Source organism: Ursus arctos, unplaced genomic scaffold (assembly GCF_023065955.2).
Source record: "Ursus arctos isolate Adak ecotype North America unplaced genomic scaffold, UrsArc2.0 scaffold_12, whole genome shotgun sequence".
In the NCBI taxonomy this organism is placed as follows: domain Eukaryota; kingdom Metazoa; phylum Chordata; class Mammalia; order Carnivora; family Ursidae; genus Ursus; species Ursus arctos.
Genome location: NW_026622786.1, coordinates 64,247,935 through 64,271,616, shown reverse-complemented (window position 1 = coordinate 64,271,616; position 23,682 = coordinate 64,247,935). Strand labels below are relative to the sequence as shown.

The 23,682-nt window shown below is 35.0% G+C and overlaps 1 protein-coding gene and 1 pseudogene across 3 annotated transcripts in view; both read right to left on the bottom strand.

Annotated features, from left to right (window-relative positions):
- Positions 1 to 23,682, bottom strand: part of NRDC (nardilysin convertase) — a 100,909-nt gene that overhangs the window by 52,942 nt on the left and 24,285 nt on the right. For 2 of the 3 annotated variants that reach the window (XR_008958876.1, XM_026498116.4), the window contains exons 2-6: positions 12,803 to 13,127; positions 9,666 to 9,799; positions 8,669 to 8,738; positions 8,432 to 8,513; positions 7,425 to 7,578 (exon numbers count right to left, since the gene is read on the bottom strand). Coding sequence is in view for 2 of the 3 variants with exons in the window: in XM_026498116.4 (XP_026353901.1) it covers positions 7,425 to 7,578; positions 8,432 to 8,513; positions 8,669 to 8,738; positions 9,666 to 9,799; positions 12,803 to 13,127 (765 nt within the window). In the remaining variant the exon portion in view is untranslated. The remainder of the gene's footprint in view (positions 1 to 7,424; positions 7,579 to 8,431; positions 8,514 to 8,668; positions 8,739 to 9,665; positions 9,800 to 12,802; positions 13,128 to 23,682) is intronic. The other variant, XM_026498117.4, reaches the window with a different exon arrangement.
- Positions 16,427 to 17,528, bottom strand: LOC113254683 (non-histone chromosomal protein HMG-14-like; annotated as a pseudogene).

The window sequence follows — 23,682 nt, the reverse complement described above, 5'->3', positions numbered from 1 at the left end:
GAACTCAATAACTGAAATTAAAACACTAGATGGAGTAAATTACAGATGAGAAGCAGCAGGTAAATGGATCAGTGACCTGGAAGACAGAGTAATGGAAAGCAATCAAGATGAGGTGACAGGGGGAAAAAATATATATATATATAAATTGAAAACAGAAAACTTAGTGACACCATCAAATGTAATAACATTCATTTTATAGGGATCTCAGGAGAAGAGAGAGGAAAGGCGACAAAATTTATTTGAAGAAACAGCTGAAAACTCCCTGAATCTGGGTGAAGGAAACAGAAATCCAGATCCAGGAAGCACACAGATCCCTCAACAAAATCAACCCAAGAAGGTCCAAACCAATACACATAGTAATTAAAGTGGCAAAAAGTAGTGATAAAGAGAGAATTTTAAAGGCAGCAAGAGAAAAGAAAACCGTTACATATAAGAGAAACCTCATAAGGCTGTTAATTTTTCATCAGAAACTTTGCAGGCCAGAAGCAAGTGGCATGAAATATTCAAAGTGCTGGAAGGGAAAAATCTGCGGCCAAGGAGAGCTAAAGAGTTTTCCAGACAGAAAAAAGTTAAAGGAAATCATGACCATCAAAACAGCCCTATAAGAAATGTTAAAGGGGACTCTTTGAGTGGAAAGCAAAGACTATAAATAAGAGTTTAAAAAGTAGCAAGCACAAAAGCGGTAAAAATAAGTATGTCTGTAAACATCAGTTAAGACACTCCCGGAAGAAAAGGACGTAAAGCATGACACCATATACCTAAAACGTAGTGGGGAAAGGAGTAAAGAGTGGGCTAAAACTTAAGTGACCATTAACTTAATACAGACTGCTATATGCAGATGATGTTATACACAAACCAAATGGTAACTACAAATCAAAAACTAGTAACAGATATGAAAAAATAAAGAGAAAGGAATCCAAGTACATCACTAAAGAAAGCCAAAATAATCATGACAGAAGAGAGCAAGAGAAGAAAGGAACAAAGAAGAATTACAAAACAACCATAAAACAAGTAATAAAATGGCAATAAGTACATATATAACATGAATGACATTGAATGTAAATGAACCAAACACTCAAATCAAAAGACACAGGGTAATGGAATGGATAAAAAAGCAAGATCCAGCTATATGCTACCTACAAGAGACTCACTTCAGACCTAAAGACACATGCAGATTGAAAGTGAAGGGATGGAGAACTATTTATCACACAAAAGGATGTGAAAAGAAAGCTGGGGTACCAATACTTATATCAGACAAAATAGACATTAAAACAAAGATTGCAAGAAAAGAACAAGAAGGACACTGTATAATCATAAAGGGAACAATCCCAACAAGAAGATACACTAATTGTAAATATTTATGCACCCAACATAAGAGTATAACATAAAGGAAGTAATCTATAGTAATAGAGTAATAGTAGGGGACTCTGATGCCCCACTTACATGAGTGGACAGATTATCTAAACTGAAAATCAACAAGGAAACAATGGCTTTGAATGACACATTGCACCAGATGGATCTAACACATATATTCAGAACATTCCATCCTAAAACAGCAGAACACACATTCTTTTCAAGTGCATAGGAACATTCTCCAAACTAGATCACATTAGGCACAAAACAAGTCTAAACAAATTTTAAAAGACTGAAGTTTCAAAGGGGCACCTGCACGCCAATGTTCATAGCAGCAATGTCCACAACAGCCAAACTATGGAAAAAGCCCAAGTCCATTGACAGATGAATGGATAAAGAAGATGTGGTACAATGGAATATTATGCAGCCACCAAAAAAATGAAATCTTGCCATTTGCAATGACATGGATGGAACTAGAGGGTATTATGCTAAGGGAAATAAGTCAATCAGAGAAAGACAATTATCATATGATCTTACTGATATGTGGAATTTGAGAAACAAGGCAGAGGATCATAGGGGAAGAGAGGAAAAACTGAAACAAGAAGAAACCAGAGAGGGAGACAAACCAGAAGAGACTCTTAATCTCAGGAAACAAACTGAGGGTTGCTGGAGTGGAGGGGGTAGGAGGGATGGGGTGGCTGGGTGATGGGACACTGGGAGGTTATGTGTTGTGGTGAGCACTGTGTATTGTGTAAGACTAATGAATCACAGACCTGTACCCCTGAAACAAATACTACATTATATGTTAATAATAAAAAGACTGAAGATTGAAGTTATACCATGCATCTTTTCTAATCACAATGCTATGAACTACAAATCAACCACAAGAAAAAAATCTGGAAAGAGCACAATTACATGGAGGTTAAATAACATACTACTAAACAATGAATGGGTCAACCAAGAAAACAGAGAAAATAAAAAAAATACATGGAGACAAATGAAAATGAAAGCACAACAGTTAAAATCTTTGGGCAGCAGCAAGCTCTTCTAAGAGGGAAGTTTATAGCAATACAGGCCTAACTCAAGAAGCAAGAAAAATATCAAATAAGTAACCTAACTTTACCCCTAAAGGAGCTAGAAAAAGAACAAACAAAACCTAAAACCAGCAGAAGGAAGGAAATAATAAAGACTAGAGCAGAAATAAACAAAATAGAAAAAAAAAAAAAAGAACAGATCAATGAAACCGGGAGCTGGTTCTTCAAAAAAATAAAAAATAAAAAAAAAATAAACGAAATTGATAAACCTTAAGCCAGGCTCATCGAACAAATCTGAAGGAATTTTGCCTTCTAAAGATTTTCTGTATTGGGTTTTCTGCAGGATGACTATGTTTTTCTACATACAGATTTCTTTTAATGTGCACTTTTGGAATCTGTTAGGTTTCTTTAATCTCTGATGTGATGTTCTGAAAAATTTCCAGTCATCAACCCTTCAAATACTGTGTCTTCTCCATTTTTCTCTCCCCTCCTTCTAGAACTCCACTGGACATTTCTGCTCTATCCTCTATGCCTCTTTTCCTTTTTTCTGTATTTTCCCCTCTTTATGTTGTATTTTGAATTTCTTTTGGCCTATCTTCCAGTTCACTAATTCTATCTTCAGCTGTATCTACTCTTTTATTAAACCAGTCTCTAAGGTTTTCAATTTCAATCATCATATCTCACAGTTCAAGATGTTTTTATTTTTATTTTCCAAATCTCATAGGTCACGTTACAGTTTCCTATTCCTTGCAACTGTATTCAAAACTTGTGCCTTCTTTTTTTAAGATTTATTTTAGAGTGTGTGAATGTGGGGAGGGGCAGAAGGAGAGAATCCTCAGACTCCCCACTGAGCAGGGAGCATGACGCAGGGCTCAATCCCAGGACTCTGAGATCGTGACCTGAGCCAAAATCAAGAGTCGACGCTCAACCAAGCCACTCAGGCACCACAATGACGTACTTCTTTAAAAACAGAAAGTATAATCATTTTTATAATTTGTGTCTAACCATTCCAATGCCTAAGATCTCCAATGAAAAGTCTTTGTTCTCACTCATGTCTTGTTTTGTGTGCCTACTTACGTTTGACTGAATGTTGATCATTTTACTTGAAAAACTACAGGAGCAATAATGTTAAGGCCGAGGATGAACCATTTTCTTGGTTTTTTTCCTCTTCTGAAGCAGATTTAATTGAAGTACAGTGACAAAATTACATATTTTTTCCTTTTTTTTTTTTTAAGTAGGCTCCACACCCAGCACGGAGCCCAATGTGGGTCATAAACTCACGACCCTGAGATCAAGACCTGAGCTGAGACCAAGTCAGATGCTTAACCAACTGAGCCACCCAGGTGCCTCCAAAATTGTGTATATTTAAAATGTACAGGCACACCTGGGTGACTCAGTTGGTTAAGTGTCTGCCTTCGGCTCAGGTCATGATCTCAGGGTCCTGGGATCAAGCCCCACATTGGGCTCTCTGCTCAGCAGGGAGTCTGCTTCTCCCTCTCTCTCAAATAAATAAATAAAATCTTCAAAAAAAATAAAGTATACAACATGATGACTTGATATACATATACTTCATGAAATGATTACTACAATTAACACGTCCATCACCTTACATAATTTCCTGTGTGGGTGTGTTTGTGTGTGGGTGTGTGCGCGTGTTAGAATGCTGAAGATCTATTCTCTTAGCAAATTTCAAGTGTACATTACAGTATTATTATGGTCACCATGCTGAACATTGTATCTTCAGAATGTATTCATCTCGTTAACTGAAGGTGTGCCCTTTGACCAGCATCTCCCCATCTCTGCAGTATCCGGTCTCTGGTAACCACCATTCCACTCTGTTTCTATGAACTTGGATTTTTTCTTTCTTTTCCATTTTTAATTTTTATTTATTTATTTATTTGGTTCCACATACGTAAGATCATACAGTATTTGTCTTTTTCTGTGTGTCTTACTTCACTTAGTTTAATGTCCTCTAGGTTCATCCACATTGTTGCAAATGTCAAGATTTCCTTCTTTCTCGTGGCTGCATAATATTCCATTGTCTACATCTATCTATAGATATTTCACATTTTCTTCCTCCATTTATCCATCAATGGAAGGATTTTCTTTTTAAAGAATTTGTGCTTGCTTCTCTCAGGGATCTGAAAACACTAGCAGCTCTGGACTGTGTTAATCACAACTAAGGCTTGAAGTTCACCAGAAAACTCAGGCATTTTGAAAACAGGCTGTAATTCCTTTGGATGGCTGATCCATTTCTTCAACCTGAGTCCCAGCTTATTATGAGGGTCTCCTGTTAGATATCCCACTTTGTGGACATCCAGGGCTTTGATATTTTTTGCCCTTGCCCTGAAATACTGATAAAGCCAAGTCCAAATTTATTGAAATTAGCAAATGCCACCAGGGCAAAAGCAGTTTCCATTCTCAGTTACTCAATGGAGTAAAAATTCAGTCATTTCCTCAACTTTTACTTAAATGATCCAAGATACCAGTGATCCAAATGATCACACAGTCACCTGTGTGAAGGAATTGGAGTTTACTGACCTATTAAAAAATACTGGCACTCAATACATGCTATATGAGTCTTCTGCAAACGAACCAAAGACATTTTACTCCTTAGTAATTGTAGAAGTATAATATTATCATACTTATTATAGTATATGCAATACTTAATGCTCTACCACTATCATTTGTCATAAATTCATGATTTGATATTCTTATTAATTTCTCCTATTATGATAGAATTCTTCTTTTTAATCTGGTAGGGGTTTTTCTGTAAGTAGAAACAAGTATGTAAATATCTTTTGATTTCGTAAAGCAGTCCTTAAATCAAAAATGTATAGAACGAAGAAATGAATCAAGTTCTTTAACTGAACTTGACACCACATTTCATCAAATCTGAGGTGATCAGAATTTATTCATATCCTTTGCCTAATCTTTTTTCCAATAAAATGGGCTTTTTCTTTCTTTATATTTAGATATAACCAAATTGTGTTATTTAGCGGGGGGTTTGTTGGTTTGTTTGTTTTGGGGGTTATCTTTGTTTTTGTAACCAAATATAGTCATGAGAATTCAACTTAACTAATGCTTAAGATTTCTTCACACATACAAAGACCTGTTTGGATTTTGTGAACCTAAGTAGCTAAGAATCTTGAAATAAGCAAACATGCAATCACCCTCAGAGTATTCCTGATTTTATAAGTTCATAGGAAAGATAACCTTTAGTATCACTTGCTCTGCCTTCACTGATTTATTTTGTCCCTATCCGTTTGTTATTTTGGAATTAAATGTTTAATTACAGAAACACTGAGTATCAAATGTATGTGCTATGAGCATGTCCTTAAGTATACAATTAAAAACAGCTATAAAATAACTCAATGAACAAGGTAGACAGCCATATTAGAGATTAATGAAGAAAAACCAGAATGTCATATCCTATTATAATGTTATCAAAGTAACAGTGTCAATTTTAATGGGATTTTCACATTGTTTTAGCAAAAGAGTTGTTAATTTGGGTTTTCAGGAACACATATTTATTCCGTTGAAAATAATGGTATATGCTTTCAACTTATGGGAATTTTACCCAAAAGATTTTTCAGAGTCAAATTAATCTCTTAAGGGAACAGACAATTTCTTTAAGAAAACTGAACTTGTGCCATGTTCTGAGAATTTTCTGGTCATTTATGGTAATTTTTTCTATAAAGAAACAGTATTAATTCATTCAACAAGTATCTGCATATCTGTCAAATTCTTGATGCTAGAGAGATATCAACAAAAAATAGACAAAAATCTCTGCCCTCAAAGGCTTAAATAATACTGGTCAAATTCAAGATTTCTTTTTTTATATTTCAATCTTAAATAGAATTTGGCATGAAGTGACTCCTTTTTTCTAGTGTGACTTTGGTCTGTAACCTTGTGATATCAAAACTCTACTAATGCACGGACATAAGCTTTCTGGAAAACCAGTTTGCAGTGAGTACCAAAAGCTTTAAAAAAAAAAAAAAAGGCTTACAAATATAAATGCAAAAAAAAAAAAAAAAAAACCCACATGAAAATATAGTCAGCAATTTTACTTCCTAGAACTTAATTAAAAGAAATCATTAAAAATCTACACAAAGATTAAGATACTCATCACAGCATTACAGATACCAGAAAACTGAACACAATTCAACTACCCAATCATATGTAACTTGTTCAACACATTATGGTACTTCTTATACAATAAAAATAACACACAATCCCTTACTATTATATTTTATATATTATATAATGATGTATAAAAATGATATACCTTGTTTAAAAATATGAAAGGATTCACCCATATGTGAAACTTAAGAAACAAAACAAATGAACAAAAGGAAGTAAAGGGACAAATCAAATAACAGACTCTTAACTACAGAGAACAAATAGATGGTTACCAGAGGGAGGGTGGATGGGAGGGATGGGTGAAATAGGTTAAGGGGATTAAGAGTACATTTTTAAGTGCTTACAAGTACACTTATAAGTACATTTATGAGCACTGAGTAATAATATATAGAATTGGTGAATCATTATACTGTATACCTGAAATGAACTTAACACTGTATGTTAACTATACTGGAATTAAAACTTAAAATTAAAATATAAAAAATATGAATAATATGATCCCATATACATTTAAAAATATAGATGGCTATATACCAAACATTAACCATAGTTATTTTTAGATTATAAAATTAGAAGCAATCATATCCCTTTTTTGCTTGTTTTTCCATATTCTCTAAGTTAGAAAAATAATTGCAATAATGAGCCAACAGAGATTATATTTATGAAACTCCAAGGGTTTAAGGGTTTCAATTTAATCTTCAATACAAAGACTGAGTGTTACAGAACAGGAGCCAAGGGCATTTAATAGTTTGCTCATTTCTCCAAATAGAGTACTATGACAATTCTACAGAATCAGAGTACTGCTTAAAAAGAAATACCAGGGATTAATGTCCAATATTTTCATTTGTAAAATGTCATTAGATAATTAAAATAAATACATTTTGAGTTAGTTACCTATCCAGAGCTTCCTTGAAGTATTTTCTCTGGACATCAAACTGAAAGACTGTACGTTCACAATCAGTTGAAGCATTATCACTACCCCCATGTTTCTTCAGGAAGGCATCAAATCCATTTTCATCTGGATATTTCAAACTACCCATGAATACCACTAAATGGAAAGAACACAAAGTCACAGAACACAAAGATATAGACAATGTTTTTATTATCAAGGATAAAATTTCTCAAATGCAAAAAAACTGGAAGAAAATATACCAACATGTTAACAATGGCTGTGTCTGGATACTTACTTTCTTCATTATATTTCTGTTTTTGTAATTTTCTATAACGCTCATGTATTAGTTTTATACTTAAAAAAACTAAGCATTTTATTTTTAAAGAAACATTTTATTTGTAAAAAGGTTAAAATGCAAACATAAGCATGTATGCAGATTAACTGTTATTATAATAACTCCTAAAGAGAGAAGGTTACCCTCAGTTAGCTTAGAAAATCAGAATATAAATAATTCAGGAAAACAAGTATAGATTTAAATATTTATATCTATATAGCATCCACACAGGTTTTATTTAGGTACATTCATAGTTAAACTGAAGATTTTGTTTTGTTTTGATATGAATTATGTATTTTTATTTTCTGCATTTCTAATGCTTTGACATCTTGGGGACTTGCTAACCCTGGAAGAGATAGCCCTTCCCAAAGTTAAAGACTAGATTCCCAGAGACAGGAAACTGTCTCCTGATCTACTGGCCTTAGCATACCTGAACAATAATAAAATCTACATTTTAAAATATTCTAAGTGGTTTCATCCTAATCCACAAAACTAGTATGGTTAAGGAGATTAAAATTAAGTCTTCCCCTCTGATATTCATAAATATTTTTCTTAGCCTTTTCTCTTGTTAAACATATCACACTTCTATCAAACCAGTTACTTATCTTTGAAATTAATTCATACAAATTTGGAAGAAAAAACACACTCAGGAATGATATTTTACAAAGATCTTACTGTGCTCCAAAAAGTGTGCCAGCCCGGGCAGGTCATCCGGATCAGCAAAACTCCCAACTCCAACACAAAGAGCAGCTGCAGACTGGAGTAAGTAGAACACACACAATAGTGAGTCAATCGTAAAGGAATAATTCTGTCATCACATATTAAGGATTCACTTGGAGATGGATGTTTTCCAACAGAAAGTAACAAAATTCTTTCCCTGAGTATCAGGAGGAGCAGCAAAGTGAAACTCACCAGAACTGTGTCAGTTTCACCCTGCTGCTCCTCCTCTTGCCATCCTGCCAAATGCTGAACAGGTGCAGACCTAAGGAAAAAAGCAGAAACAGACAGAAAAAAAAAAAAAGGAAAGGGGACTAGCCAGCCCACCCAAATATCATTTCCTGCCAGCATTTCAGAGTTCTGAACCAAGTATATTTCCTGATTTATTAGATTTCGGAAATCTGCAGAAGTAATGTATCTAGGTAGATTATCTCTAAAGATCTCTTAGCAATTAAAGACTGTGTTCAGTAACTCAGTTACTAAATGTAAGACTTCTGAGTTTTTTCAGAAAATTTTGCTTTTATTAAAACAGGGTATAAACATGTCAGGAAAACATCTAATAAAGATAAGTAAATGGTTAAAAAAGAAAATCTTTATTAAAAATGTATAGAACTTTAAAGAGGCTTTTTAGTTCTTCATTTCTTCATATGTAGAATACATATATCAGTAGATATTCTCCCAATACCTTGGGCCAATCAGAGTTTTTGACAAAACAGATGGTCAAGAGGTATACCACTTAAAAATGATTAGGTATACAACTCAGAAATGATTAGGTATACTACACTTAAAATGATTACGGCATACCATTATGTCACTGTAAATAAAACGACACAAAACAGGAGAGGAAAATAGTCAATTTGAATCCTTGAGGATAGGAAGTTGAATTATTAACTTCCCCCAATTTTTCAAATGTCAATTTTAAAAGGCTAACATATTTGGCATCAAAGACCATTTTGATAAATGGTTACTCTTTTAGAAAGAGAACTTTTAAGAAATTGCATGTACCTGGTATAAGGTCTAACCATGTGTCAGAAAATGAAAATATGTTTTTAGAAGAACCAAACAGCCTCGTTTGATACTGTAAATCCCATTTTGAAGGCGTAGGCACATAAGCTCAGTTAAAACATGGGGGAATATCCACTTCTTCAAACCACAGTCTAACCTGTTCTGTGATGTTTAATAGGTGCCTAACCTGCTTTCAGCTCCAACTACCCCATAAAGATTTCTTGTCTCGACCAGCAGGGTTGAAGACATTTTTGTATAAGTTGACTTAAACCACAGTCTATCAGTCAGCTTTGACCACAGCAAAAACAGGCTCTGCGATTGCTAGAAAAGAAATTCATACTTGAGAATTATCTACCCAAGAAATTCATGCTTGAGAAATTCATATTTGAGAACTGACTTAAGAAAACCCTGAACAAATCATTAATTCTGTATATATCATACTTAAATTTCAATCTTGTTAACTTATCAAACCTTTCAGATCAAGAACAACTTCCTTTTGGGAGGAGGAAAACGGAGGGGGATCCAAGTGATCCTCAGAAAAGTAGTTAATTTCTTAATTAGGTAAATGTTCTCTAAAAACCTCAAAATTATTTCTTTCCACTTCTTTTATTAATTCTCATATTTACCTTAAACAAGGTCCACATTTTTCAAAAAAAAATTAAATCATAAAAGCACTGCAAAACCCTAAACTACTCTTAAGACACCTCTTATCCTGACTCCCTAACTTTATTTCTCCTTTGCAGAAACTTATTCAGTCGATGAACATAAACCATTTCCAATGTTACAATCATAGGACCCTTCCTTTCACAAGTGTAACCACTGCATCTGAAAAAACAATTTGATTTCATCTTCAAACTATATTAGGTTCCTGCATTCCTTTCTAATATGATCCAGAACATTAGCTATCAATACCTCATAAGGGAATATATCATACTGAGTTTTCAAAAAAGAAAGGCAGCATCTAAGCCATTTTTAAATGATCACTACAATCTGATCTTGATGCTCCAGAAAAAGTAAACACTTAGAGTTTGATGCACCTAAGCAAAATAAAAAGGAGTACCAAAATACTGGATGCACATCTTTGTTGTCAAAGGGGTTCACAACTGCTATATAAATCTAAGGTATTTTATTACGTCTTGACAATAAAACTGGCTATCAATACAAGCTTTTAATTTAACCCTAGAGTTTTGCTTATCAGTTGACAGAAGATATAAAGAAGTCCAAAGCATGGGAAAAGTTAATAGATAGATACAGAAAGACACTTTTAGATAGGAAATATTCAGTTATGAAGTTATGACATAATCAGTTTTAGAGCTAAAATGGACCTTAAAAATTATGTATATAATCTAGGGACACTTGGCTGGCTCAGTCGGTAGATCATGCAACTCTTAATCACGAGATCAAGTAATTTTGAGCCCCACATTGGGTAGAGAGATTACTTGAGGAAAAAAAAAAAACTTTAAAAAAATTATGTAAATAATCTAATCCTATTGTTTTAGAAATGAGAAAATGAAAAGGCATAAAACCATCCAGATAGAGACAGAGCCAGAATTAGAACTCAGGTTTCCTGTCAGTGTTCTTTCTACTCTGTGACTTTTACAATTTCTTCCTTTCCATTATTGCTTATTTGGAATTATGAAGTCTATTTTAAATTAGTATTAGTTAATGTATTAGTTCCCAATTTATTCGTAAAGACCTTATTAAGAGTATCGAGTGTTTTCTTTTCAGTATTTTCACTTTTATTGCTAAAGTTTTCCAACTAAAACCACTTGTCCTATCATGTTACCCCAAAACAGGCACCATTCATAATATATACAGCAAGGGGCAAAATTCTTAAAAATATGACCCAATTCCCCCAACGACTTAGTGAAAAAACTGGTAAAATCTTAAGAAAATAATTTTTCCAGGAAGAGTGACTATCAACAAAAGGATTTATAGCATACCTACTACCTGTATTTTCACATCTTTATATCTCTGAGGGCTGACCACCTTATGGTATAATATGTTTGACATCTAGATTTTAGTCTTAATAATATGAACCTTATTTCATTTGTATGTTGACTATATAATGTTGAATGTATTATCGATAGTCAAGAAACTAGTTTTAACAATCATTTGCTGACCGATTCCACTGTAATGTCTCCAAAATATATTATCCTCTAATATAGGTACTCCCCACTGTAAAACAGAGGCATTCTTTCAAAGATATCCAGAGAAGGAAATTCTCCTTATCAAACCCTATCAATATAGTTACTTACTGTTATTATGCTTGACCTTTAAACAACACAGGTTTGAACTGCCCAGGTCCACTTAACTTTGATGTTTTTCAATAAATACAATATTATAAATGTATTTTCTCTTATAATTTTCTTCATAATGTTTTCTTTTCTCTAGCTCACTTTATTATAAGAATACAGTACATAATACATATACAAAATATGTGTTAATTGGGGCACGTGGGAGGCTCCATTGGTTAAGCATCTGCCTTCGGCTCAGGTCATGATCCCAGGATCCTGGAATCTTGGGATACAGTCCCGCATTGGGCTCCCTGCTCAGCAAAGAGTCTGCTGCTCCCTCTCCCTCTGTTCCTCCCCCCTGCTTGTGCTCTCTCCCTCACACTGTCTCAAATAAACAAAATACTTTAAAAAAAAATGTGTGTTAATCAACTATTTATCTTATCAGTAAGTCTTCCAGTGAACAGTAAGCTATTAGTAGTTAAATCTTAGGGGAATCAAAAGTTATACAAGGATTTTCAACTGCACAGGAGGTTGGTACCCTTAAACCCCATGTTGTTCAACAGTCAACTATATATATTACACTAAGCTCAACTGCCCATTTTTATTTCAATTCCTCCAAATTACTTGGTGCTGTCCCGTAAAGAGAGAGAAAAACACGTGAAATTACCAAACAGAAATTACCCGTGAGGACTCTCAGAACCATAGGCCCAGGTGAGGACTCTATACTGCCTTGTTCTTTTCTTTTTCCATTGTCTCCAAAGATAATATACTCTCTTATCCCTCTACTCCATGCTAAGAATTACACAAATCCTCCAATATTACCAGTGATTACTTCTGAGTTATGATTATGAGTGATTTTTACATTTTTTAAAATTTTCCATTCATTTCTACAATAAGCTTCTATACCTTCATAAGTGAGCAAAATGTTTTTAAAATGGTATTTTTATACAGAATAAATAGACCTTTACTGAAGATCAAAAATGAATATACACTTACTTTTGGACATTAAGAAATAAAACATGAGTTTAGGAATACCCCAAAGAATTCCCAAATTAGAAAAAGACATAATAATAGACAAGATTCACACCTGTTTTTCAGTGGTTTTCTTTCTAGCTTCTGCCCTCTCTTCTAATTCTTCCAATTCATTATCCTCAGTATCAAGATCATCATCATCATGCTCGTCGTCATCATCAAACTCCTCTTCATCATCAAAACCCTCTTCATCATCATCTTCTATTTCAGCTCCCGAATCTTCATCATCATCGTCATCGTCGTCGTCATCATCATCATCATCTTCCTCTTCTTCCTCTTCCTCTTCTTCTTCATCATCTGTTGCATCTCCTGTTTTACCTTCCATATTACTTAGGTCTGAAATCAAAAGTGCCTGCAAGCCATTCCGTAATCTGATGTATCTAAAGAAAGAAAAAAAAAATCACAAAACATTTTGAGTCAGTATTCATTACACACACCAACACAAATGATCATCCTAGCAGAATTAAAAAAAAAAAACAAAAGTACCTACACATACACAGCCAACACTATGTTTATATTAATAAAATTGGTTGTTTCTGCAGAGGGGAAATCTCAAAAGCTTATCAGTTTCTGAGTAGCTAAAGAGAAAAGATAAGAGACACCTCACTGTATTTTTTTTTTACCTCACTGTATTTTTTAATTCTGAACTATGAAAATACATTTACCTGTTCAAAAACCAAATTTTAGAAGTTAAACACAGACAACGAACACACAACTCAGCTTCCCTTACTATTTCTTTAATTTATAAGAACTTAACAAACATTTTACCATACCAGAAGACTCAACCTAACAGAAATATATCACTCAATACACAGAGCAGTCAGGTCAGCTTAAATATTAAAGCAAAATCTCATATTTTTAGACTCTGTCCCTTCCCTTTGGTAAAATGTATTTAATATTTTATACCAATTTCCAGAACTGCTTTTATGGACTTAAAAAAAGTCCCACAGACTGGTAGCCTAGCAGGAAATGACTATCCTATTAGTAAAACTGCCGCGCTAGTTTGGTAACAGGGTGCCTACTATAAACTTCTCCTGTTTATACTTATTTTTTCATGTGTTATGAAATAGCATTTACTTAGCAGCCTTTAATGTATCAGCTACCATGCTACATTTAGTTAATAAAACCACATTTATCACATCACTCATTCACTGTCTGGTAAAATATGATGCAATTATGCCAGTACAATCCAGAATGATAGAGCTAAACATGGAATGTTAGAAAGAAGGAAGCAGTAAGGGAAGCCCTTGAAGCAAGGTACACTTAACTTGAGCCTTCAAGATGAAAAAGGTTTGGAAATGACATAAGTACTACAGCTCCATGAGTTGTTTCTTTTTTCTCTCCCCTTTCATTTACAACTAATCGACTTCCATAACTGAAAAAAACTGCCTCTGCACAGCAAACCAGGAAACCACAGACATCCATCCATGTAACTCAAAGTGGGTAGATAGACTGGGCCATGGAGAGGCTGTGGGAGCCGGTGTCAGCAGGTCCAGCAGCAGAACAGCACAATGTTTCTGGCAGAAGAGGCAGAAGGTCAATATGGTGGGTGGAGGTCTGCCCAGCTGAGAATTCTGCAGCTGGAGGGACCCACTGCTCTGAGGAGTGACAGCAATGACTGCAGAGAAGGAAAGGAAAGAGAAGTAGAGAAGTAGGCCAACAACCAGGACTGAAAGAAAATGTCTCCTGTTGTGTGTCCTGGGTTCAGGAAAGGAGACCACTCACAGACTCCTGGGTACCCCAACTGGAGGATCCTCCTCCCAGGCTGTGGGCATACTCAAAGCCTCAAATGTTAAGTGTACACCTCCCCACCCCCAACTCTGCCTCCTTCCTTCCTCCCTTCCTTCCTGCCTCCCCCCCTTCCTTTCTTCTTTCCTTCCTTCCTTCTCTCCCTCTTTCTAAATCATCTGCTTCCAACCTTAGCAATAAATCAGTTCTGCTGTACTAGTGCCACCTTCTGGAAAATAAAAGGCGGCTCCTAATTTACCAGACTACTAAACTGTTAAAATCAAAGTAAACAAAACCTTGTCTAAATAAAAAAGGTGTTTGCTAATTAAGTGCTGAAGCAGAAGCACTTTTCATCAAACACCACCAAAAAACCATACTTTATCACAAAAGGAAATGACAATTTTCTACCAACTGAACCCAAAGACATGGAATATTGCATCTGATAAAGAATTCAAAATATTATGAAGAAATTCAACAAGTTACAAAAAACTCAGGCAATACAATGATCTCAGAAAGAAAATGAATGAACATAAGGAGTACTTTACCAAAGAGACTGAAATTCTAAAAAAAAAAAAAAAAAAAAAAAAAAAAAAATCCAGAGCTGAAGAAATCAATTAATCAGGTATGAGACTGTACTAGAAATTGAGCAGAGAGATGGAAGAGAGAATTAACAAGCTCGAAGATAGGACTCTAGAAATGATTCTGGTGGAAAAGAAGAGAGAACTAAGATTTTTTAAAAGTGAAGAAACCCAATGAAAACTACTAAACTTCATTACAAAAGCCAACATAAGAATAATCGGTACTCAAGAAAAAAGAGAGGATGTAGGCGGCGAGTTTATTTAACAAAATAATAGCTGACAACTTCCCAAACCTGGAAAAGGAACTGGATATACAAGTCCACAAAGCCAATAGAACATCTATCTCAATGCAAAAAGACCTTCTCCAAAACACATTACATTAAATCTGTTGAGGGGCACCTGGCTGGCTCAGTCAGTAGAGCATGGAACACTTGATCTCAGGGTTGTGAGTTCAAGCCCCACATTCGGGGTAGAGATTACTTAAAAATAAAATCTTAAAAAAAATTTTTTTTTTTAAATAAAACGGTCAAAAGCCAATGATTTTAAAAAAAAATTTTTTTAAGGTAGCTACTAGGGAAAAGAAAGACAGTAACCTACAAAGGAACCCACATTGGGCTATCAGATTTTTCAGCAGAAAATCTACAGACCAGGAGAGTATGGAATTACATATTCAAAATGTTGAAAGATGAAAACTGTCAGCCAAGAATACTCTTATCTGCCAAAGTTATCCTCCAGATGTGGAAAAGAAATAAAGGCTTTCCCAGACAAACAAAAGCTAAGGGAGTTTACCACCACGAGACCCACTATATCTGCCTTAAAAGAAATGCTGAAAGGAGCTCTTCAAGCTGAACGAAAAGACCTAAGTACACTAAACTCTAATTAAGGTGATACATAGAATTAGAAAACTGCAATTCTTTTTTAGAATATGTTAAACTCTTAATTATAACATAAAAATTAAAGGAAAAGAGCATTAAAAATAACTATAGCTATTACAACTAAGTAACAAAATCACAGCATAAAAAGAGGTAATTGTGATAACAAAAATATAAAAAGGGAACAGTTAAGTGATGGAAACTTTACAGACAAATGAAGATAAATTGGTATCAGAAGAAAAAGGACTTTTTATCTACAAAATATTTTTTCTTTCATAATTAAGTTTTTATTGGTTGTTCTGAGGATCAGTACAGACATTTCAATTTGTACAATTCTTAACATACATACCAAAAATCTAAAAAACCATGTAACTGTGATTCTTTTCCAAAAGTTATTCCAGTGACCTTCTAGCTTAAAATCTAGAGGCAAATCTTCCTTAAAAGTATATCAAGTACCCATATCTTCAAATGTTGATACACTGTTACATTAAGTTCCATTAATTCACAATTTAATATCATATACACTACATGCTCAAATTTTTCAATCTTGCACAGCACATTAACAAAATAACTAGAAAAACTGAACTACCACAACCGAGATGTTACAGAGAGCACAAAATTCTGACAGGGAGAGCCAAGATCAAGGAGTGGTTTTCTTTAGGAAACAACTGTACCAAAAACAACATGGGAAGAGATGTAATTTTAAATGCTCAAGACATACTAAATGTACAACTGACCCCAAACTACCATTTGGTATGTTTGGTATTATAATATAAAAAAAAACTACCCCATCTATGGAACGTTGAACTGATACCCAAAACAATTAAGGCCTCCCGCATTCAATAACCCACTATTTTCTGGTTGTACCAAAAAATAAGCAACCAGAAAATAGTTTCACCTCTTAAAAAAAAAAAAAAAAAATTTACATTTAAAGAATGTGATGGGGGGGTTCCCTCCTTCTTAAAAATATTTCTAGAGCTACTAAAAAACTTTGCATTTATAAAATAGTTGACAAAAATATTCCTCTGGGGGAGCCTGGGTGGCTCAGTTCGTCGGTTGAACTTCTGACTCTTCAGTTTGGCTCCAGTCATGATCTCATGGGTCGTGAGACCCAGCCCCTACCCCCCCAAAAAACAGGCTCCTTGCTCAGTGGGGAGTCTGCTTGAAGATTCTCTCCCTCTGTCCCTCCCCCCAACTCACTTGTGTGCATGTTCTCTCTCTCTCTCTGAAACAAATAAACAAATCTTTAAAAAAATATATTCCTCTGGATTGTACAAGAAGGGAGACAGGGACCACTGATAAGACATGGTGTATGTATGATATCAGACTTGGCTTCTTTTTCTCCTGCTTCATCTGAGGCTGGACTCTCCTCATTTTCTGTTTCTCCATTTTCTGCAGGTAAGTCTTCATTTCTTGGTTAGCCACTTCAGCCTGTTTTCCCTTTGCTCCCCTTTTCCCCGTTTGCACTTTTTTGTCTGAAGATTTATCCTTTCCTGCTGCCTTTTTTGGCTTCATTTCCACTTTTATAGGAGCAGGCTGATGACCTCCTCTTGAGCTCCTCCTTTGCCACCCCCTCAGTGCAGCTGACCTTCCTCTAGAGCATCATGGTGGTGGGGCAGGCATGCACCAGGTGCCTGCAGCCACAGGGGCAGAAATCTTTCTTGAAGCTGGGCTGCCTGGCCACTGTCACTCCTCCTGCCCTATCTATGAAATGTTTTATGTAAACCTCATGATAACCACAGAGCAAAAATCTACTTTAGAGACACAAACATAAAAAAAGGAGAGACTGAACAAATCACCATGGAAAACCACCAACTTACAAAGGCAGACAGAAACAGAAGGAAAAAGAAACAATGGAGAAACAAAATAACCAGAAGGAAAAAAATAAGATCACAGTAGTAAATCCTCACATATCAATAACCCCCTTTAAGGTAATGGATTAAACTCATCAATCAAAAGGCTAAGTGTGGCTGAATGGATAAAAAAAACAAAAAAGCAAAAAAAAAACAAACAAACAAAAAAAAAAAAACAAGACCTGACTATATGCTGCCTACAGGAGACTCATTTCAGCTCTAAAGACATACACAGGTTAAAAAACAAAAAACAAAACAAAACCCACATGGGCTCAAAGTGAAGCCAAAAGAAGGCAGCCACAGCCAAACTTTCATCAGACTAAACAGACTTCAAAGTAAAGTCATTATACAATGATAAAGATGTCAGCTCATCAAGAAGATATAACAATCATAAATACGTGTGCTCCCAACACTCAAGCAACAAAATATATCAAACAAATAGTAACAAATCTTAAGGGAAAAATAGACAGCAATACAATAATTATAGGAGAATTCAATACCCCACTATCAGCAATGAGTAGATCGTCCAGAGGGAAAATCAACAGGAAATACTCGAATTGAACCACACTTAAGAACAATTGTACTGGGGCACCTAAGTGGCTCAGTCAGTAAAGCGTCTGCCTTTGGCTCAGGTCATGATCCTGGGGTCCTGGGATTAAACCCCGTGTCAGGCTCCTGCTTGGCGGGGAGCCTGCTTCTCCCTCTCCTTGCCGCTTTCCCTGCTTGTACTCTCTCTCTCTCTCTGACAAATAAATAAATAAATAAATAAAGACCAAAAAAAAAAAAAAAGAACAACAAATGTACTTAACAGACATACAGAACATTCCATCCAACAGCAGCAGAACACACATTCTCCAGGATAGATCGTATGATAGGCTACAAAACAAATCTTAGCAAATTCAAGACTGAAATCATACCAAGCATCTTCTCTGACCACAGTGGTATGAAACTAGACATCGGCAACAAAAGGAAAGTGAGAAGATCTACAAATACGTGGAAACTAAAAAAGACACATCTAAACAATTAGGTCAAAGGAAAAATCAAAAGAGAAAAAAGATATCCCAACACAAATGAAAATGGAAATACAATATAACAAATATTGTGGGACACAGCAAAAGCAGTTCTGAGAAGACAGTTTATAGCAATAAACACATGTATTAAGAAATCAGAGGCGTGCCTGTGCGGCTCAGTCGGTTAAGCGTCTGCCTTCGGCTCAGGTCATGATCCCAGGGTCCTGGGATTGAGCCCTGCATCAGGCTCCCTGCTCAGCAGAGAGTCTGCTTCTCCTTCTCCCTCTGCACCTCCACTCCACGCATGCTCTCTCTCTCTCAAATAAATTTTAAAAATCTTTTTTTAAAAAAAGCAAAATAACCAAATGGAACTACATCAAACCCAAAAGCGTCTGTACAGCCCAAGAAACAATATGAAAAGACAACCTACAGAACAGGAGAAAAATTTTACGAACCATATATTGGATAAGGAGTTAATATCCAAAATATATAAAGAACACAGTCAACTTAATAACAATAAAAACAATTCAATTAAAAAATGGGCAGAACTAAGTAGACACTTTTCCAAAGAGAACAACAAAATGGCCAATAGGCACATGAAAAGATGCTCAACATCATAGTTACCCAGGAAATACATATCCAAACAACCACAGATCTTACCTCACACCTTAGAACAGCTATCATCAAGAAGACAAGAGACAAAAGGTGCTGGTGAGAATGTGGTAAAAAGAAAACCCTTCAACATTGTTGGTAGGAATGTAATTGGTCCAACTACTATGAAAAACAATGTGGAGAGTTCTCAAAATATTAAAAAATAGATCTACCATGTGATCCAGGATTTCCACTTCTGGGTATATACCTAAAGGAAATGAAAATAGGAATTCGACAAGATATTTGCATTCCCATGATTATTCCAGCACCATTCATAATAGCCAAGATATGGAAACAACCCAAATGCCCATCAATGGATGAAGGGATAAAGTAGATGTGGCATATATACACAATGGAATATTATTTAGCCATAAGAAAGGACAAAATGGTTAGACCTTGAACACATTATGCTAAGGGAGATAAGTCAGACTGAGAAAAACAAGTACCGTAGGATATCACTTATATGTGGTACCCAAAGAAGATAAACCTGTAAAAAAGAGAGTAAAATAGCGCTTGCCAGGGGATGGGGTGGGGGTGGGAGGTAAGAGTGATGGTGTTCAAGGATACAAACTTATAATGAATAGTGAATAAGTCATAGAGATTTTGTGCACAATATAATGAATGTAGACAATACTGTACTATAATTATGTAATGTGACAAAACATCACTACATCAGCAATATTTCAATATATAAATGTATCAGAGTAATACGCCTTACACCTTAAATTTACACAATGTTACATGCCAAACTTATCTAATAAAAAAAGAAAGAAAAAGTCAGTCTAGTAGAAACTGGGAAGACTAATGTGCAAAGACAAGGAAAGGAGCCTCTGGCTTAAGATGAAAGACTGAACATATGGATTTATCTACTTTCATACCAAAAATCACATGTAAATAGCAAAAAACTTTTGTGGTTATATTTAGTTTTGGTTTTGTTTGAGAATAAAATCATGACAGACTCAGAAAATAGAAAAGGACACTGCTAGCAGATCAGAAAATTTCATAAATTATTAGAAGACACGGGGTGCCTGGGTGGCTCAGTTGGTTAAGCATTCAACTCTTGCATTTGGCTCAGATCATGGTCTCGGGGTCGTGGGACTGAGCCCTGACTCGTGCTCTGTGCTCAGCACGGAGTCTGCTTGAAATTTTCTCTCTCTCTCCCTCTGCCCCTCCCCTTGCTTGCATGCGCTCTCTAAAATAAATAAATATATCTTTTTAAAAAGTAGACATTTTTTAAAATAATAAATCAGCACCCCAATCCTATCCTCTTTTATCCTACTTTAACTTTTTTTCACACCATTTAGCAACACTTGGCTCCTTCCTTCCTTCCTCCTTTCCTTCCTTTCTCTTATCTACACCTTTAGAATACTAGCTCTGAGAGCAGAGCTATTCTTTTTCCTCACAGATATACCATAGCACCAGAGACATTGTTAGGCACTTAGGAAACATTTAAGAAATATCTGCTGAATGAACAAAATAAGGTTAATGGCTGATACACCATAGGTACTTAATATCCACTAAATGAAAATCTAACACCTATTTTTATAAAACTAAATAAAAGTATGTGTACATATGTACACATCAAATGTATATAATGGTATTACAAAAGAATTAAAAGACTAGAAACCATGGGGCGCCTGGGTGGCTCAGTCATTAAGTGTCTGCCTTCGGCTTAGGGCGGGATCCCGGAGTTCTGGGATCGAGCCCTGCATCAGGCTCCTCCGCTGGGAGCCTGCTTCTTCCTCTCCCACTCCCCCTGCTTGTGTTCCCTCTCTCACTGGCTGGCTGTCTCTGTCAAATAAATAAATAAAATCTTAAAAAAAAAAAAAAAAAGACTAGAAATCAGATGTAACAGTTACATACAGAGAGAGAGGAATAAAAGTAGAGCAGCATACAAAAGAACTTCCATGCTTTATAATTTCTCTGTACTCCGTAATTCCTGTACTTTTTCAATCTTTTGTAATAAAAATGTTAATTTATTATTTGTATAATAAAAGTAATTTAATAAAAATCCAAAACCCATTAGTTAACAAAATAAGAACACACACATAAAGGCCTTAGCTTTATAGAGGGTTAACTTTCATAAATCAATATCAAATTATTTAAAGAGTCATGAAAAAGAAATGCTCTTTATCATCACTTTTTTTTTTTAAAGACTTTATTTATTTGACAGAGATAGAGACAGCCAGTGAGAGAAGGAACACAAGCAGGGGGAGTGGGAGAGGAAGAAGCAGGCTCATAGCAGAGGAGCCTGATGTGGGGCTCGATCCCACAACGCCGGGATCACGCCCTGAGCCGAAGGCAGACACTTAACCGCTGTGCCACCCATACGCCCCTTTATCATCACTTCTATTCAACACTGTATTGAAAGTCCTAGTCAATGAAAAAATGATCCAAAATATAAATACATAAATAAGGCAAAAATATTGAAAGTTAAAACAATTCACTGCAAAATATACAATTACCTAGAGAATACGAGAACTTAGAAAAACAAAACAAAAATATTAATACTAAACAGAGTTCAGCAAAGTATCCAAATCAAGAGCCATGAACAAAAAAATCATGAACTTTCCTATATACCAAACATAACCAATTAAAATGAGATTTAAATATGAGACCCTATTCACAAAAACAGAAACTATAAAATACCTAAATATTATCTTAACATTAGCTAACATATTAAATGTGTTAACTTATATGTCTTAACCATTTCATCCTCACAATAACCCTAATGAGTTATTATTACTCCCATTTCATGGATGAGGAAACTGAAAAACAAAATGGGTTTTTCATTTGCCCAAGCTTAGCAGAGACTGAACGCAAGCAGCATGGCACTAGAACCCATTCTTTTCACTACTACTCAACACAATCGACATGAGGAAAACTAGGAAATTGCAGAAGAAAATAGAAGACCTAACTAGTCATACCATGCTGTTGAATGGGAAAACCCAATACTGTAAAGATACAAATTCCTAAAGACAGACATTCCCAAATGAATCTCTAAATTCAAGGTGATGCCAATTAAAAAAAAAAAACCCAACAAGATTTTTTGTGGATCATGACATACACACTGATTCCAAAATTCATGTAGAGAAGAGTCACATGAATGGCAAGAACATTTTGAAAATGGAAAACAATGAGGGGAAATGGCCTTACCAATTATAAAAATATAAATTTTTAAATCAATTGAAATCAAACAGTATACTGGTACAGGAACACTTACAGATCAATGAAAGGACACTCTAGAAACAGCAGTGTTTATAATACTGTTGCAACACCATTTATGATTCATTAATGATGCTGAAACAATAGGTGATCCATTTGAGGAAAAAAAAAAAAACATATCCACCTCCTTACACTCAACACATAAATTTCAGAGAGACTATAGAGCTAAAAGGAAAAAATGTTCTAAAACTGTTTTTTTAAGTATTTAAGAGGAAATCTTGTTATAATATTGGGGTGAAGAAAATCTGTGCTCAACAAGACACAAAATCCAGAAGTTTATAAAAGGGAAAAAAAATAGAAAGATTTCACTATATTCTAATTTAAAACTTTTCTAAACCAAAGCATCATAAACAAAATCAAAGAGCAATCTGTATACAGGCATATCTCTGAGATACTGTAGGTTCAGTTCCAGACTGCTACAATAAAACAAATATTACAATAAAGCAAGTCAAATGAACTTTTTGGTTTCCCTGTGTATATAACTTAATGTTTGTTTACCCTATACTGTCATCCATTAAGTGTGTAACAGCATTATATCTAATGCTTAAAAAAAAAAAGTACATACCTTCATTTAAAAGTACTTTATTGCTAAAAAATGCTAATCATCACCCAACTTTCAGTGAGTCATAATCTTTTTGCTGGTGGAAAGTCTTGCTTCAATGTCCACAGCTTCTGCCTGACGACAGTAGTGGTTGCTGAAGGATGGGTTAACTGAGGCAATTTCTTAAAATAAGACAACAATGAAGTTGCCTCTGCACCAACTGACTTTTCCTTTCAGAAAGGATTTCTCTGTAGCATGCAATGCTCTTTGACAGCATTTTATCCACAGAATTTCTCTCAAAATTACAGTTAATCTTCTCAAACCCTGCTTCTGCTTTATCAACTAAGTTTATATAATATTCTAAATGCTTTGTTGTCCTTTCAGCAATCTTCATAGCATCTTCACCAGGAGTACAGTCTATCTCAAGAAACCACTTTCTTTGTTCATCCATAAGAAGCAACTCCTCATCCATTCAAA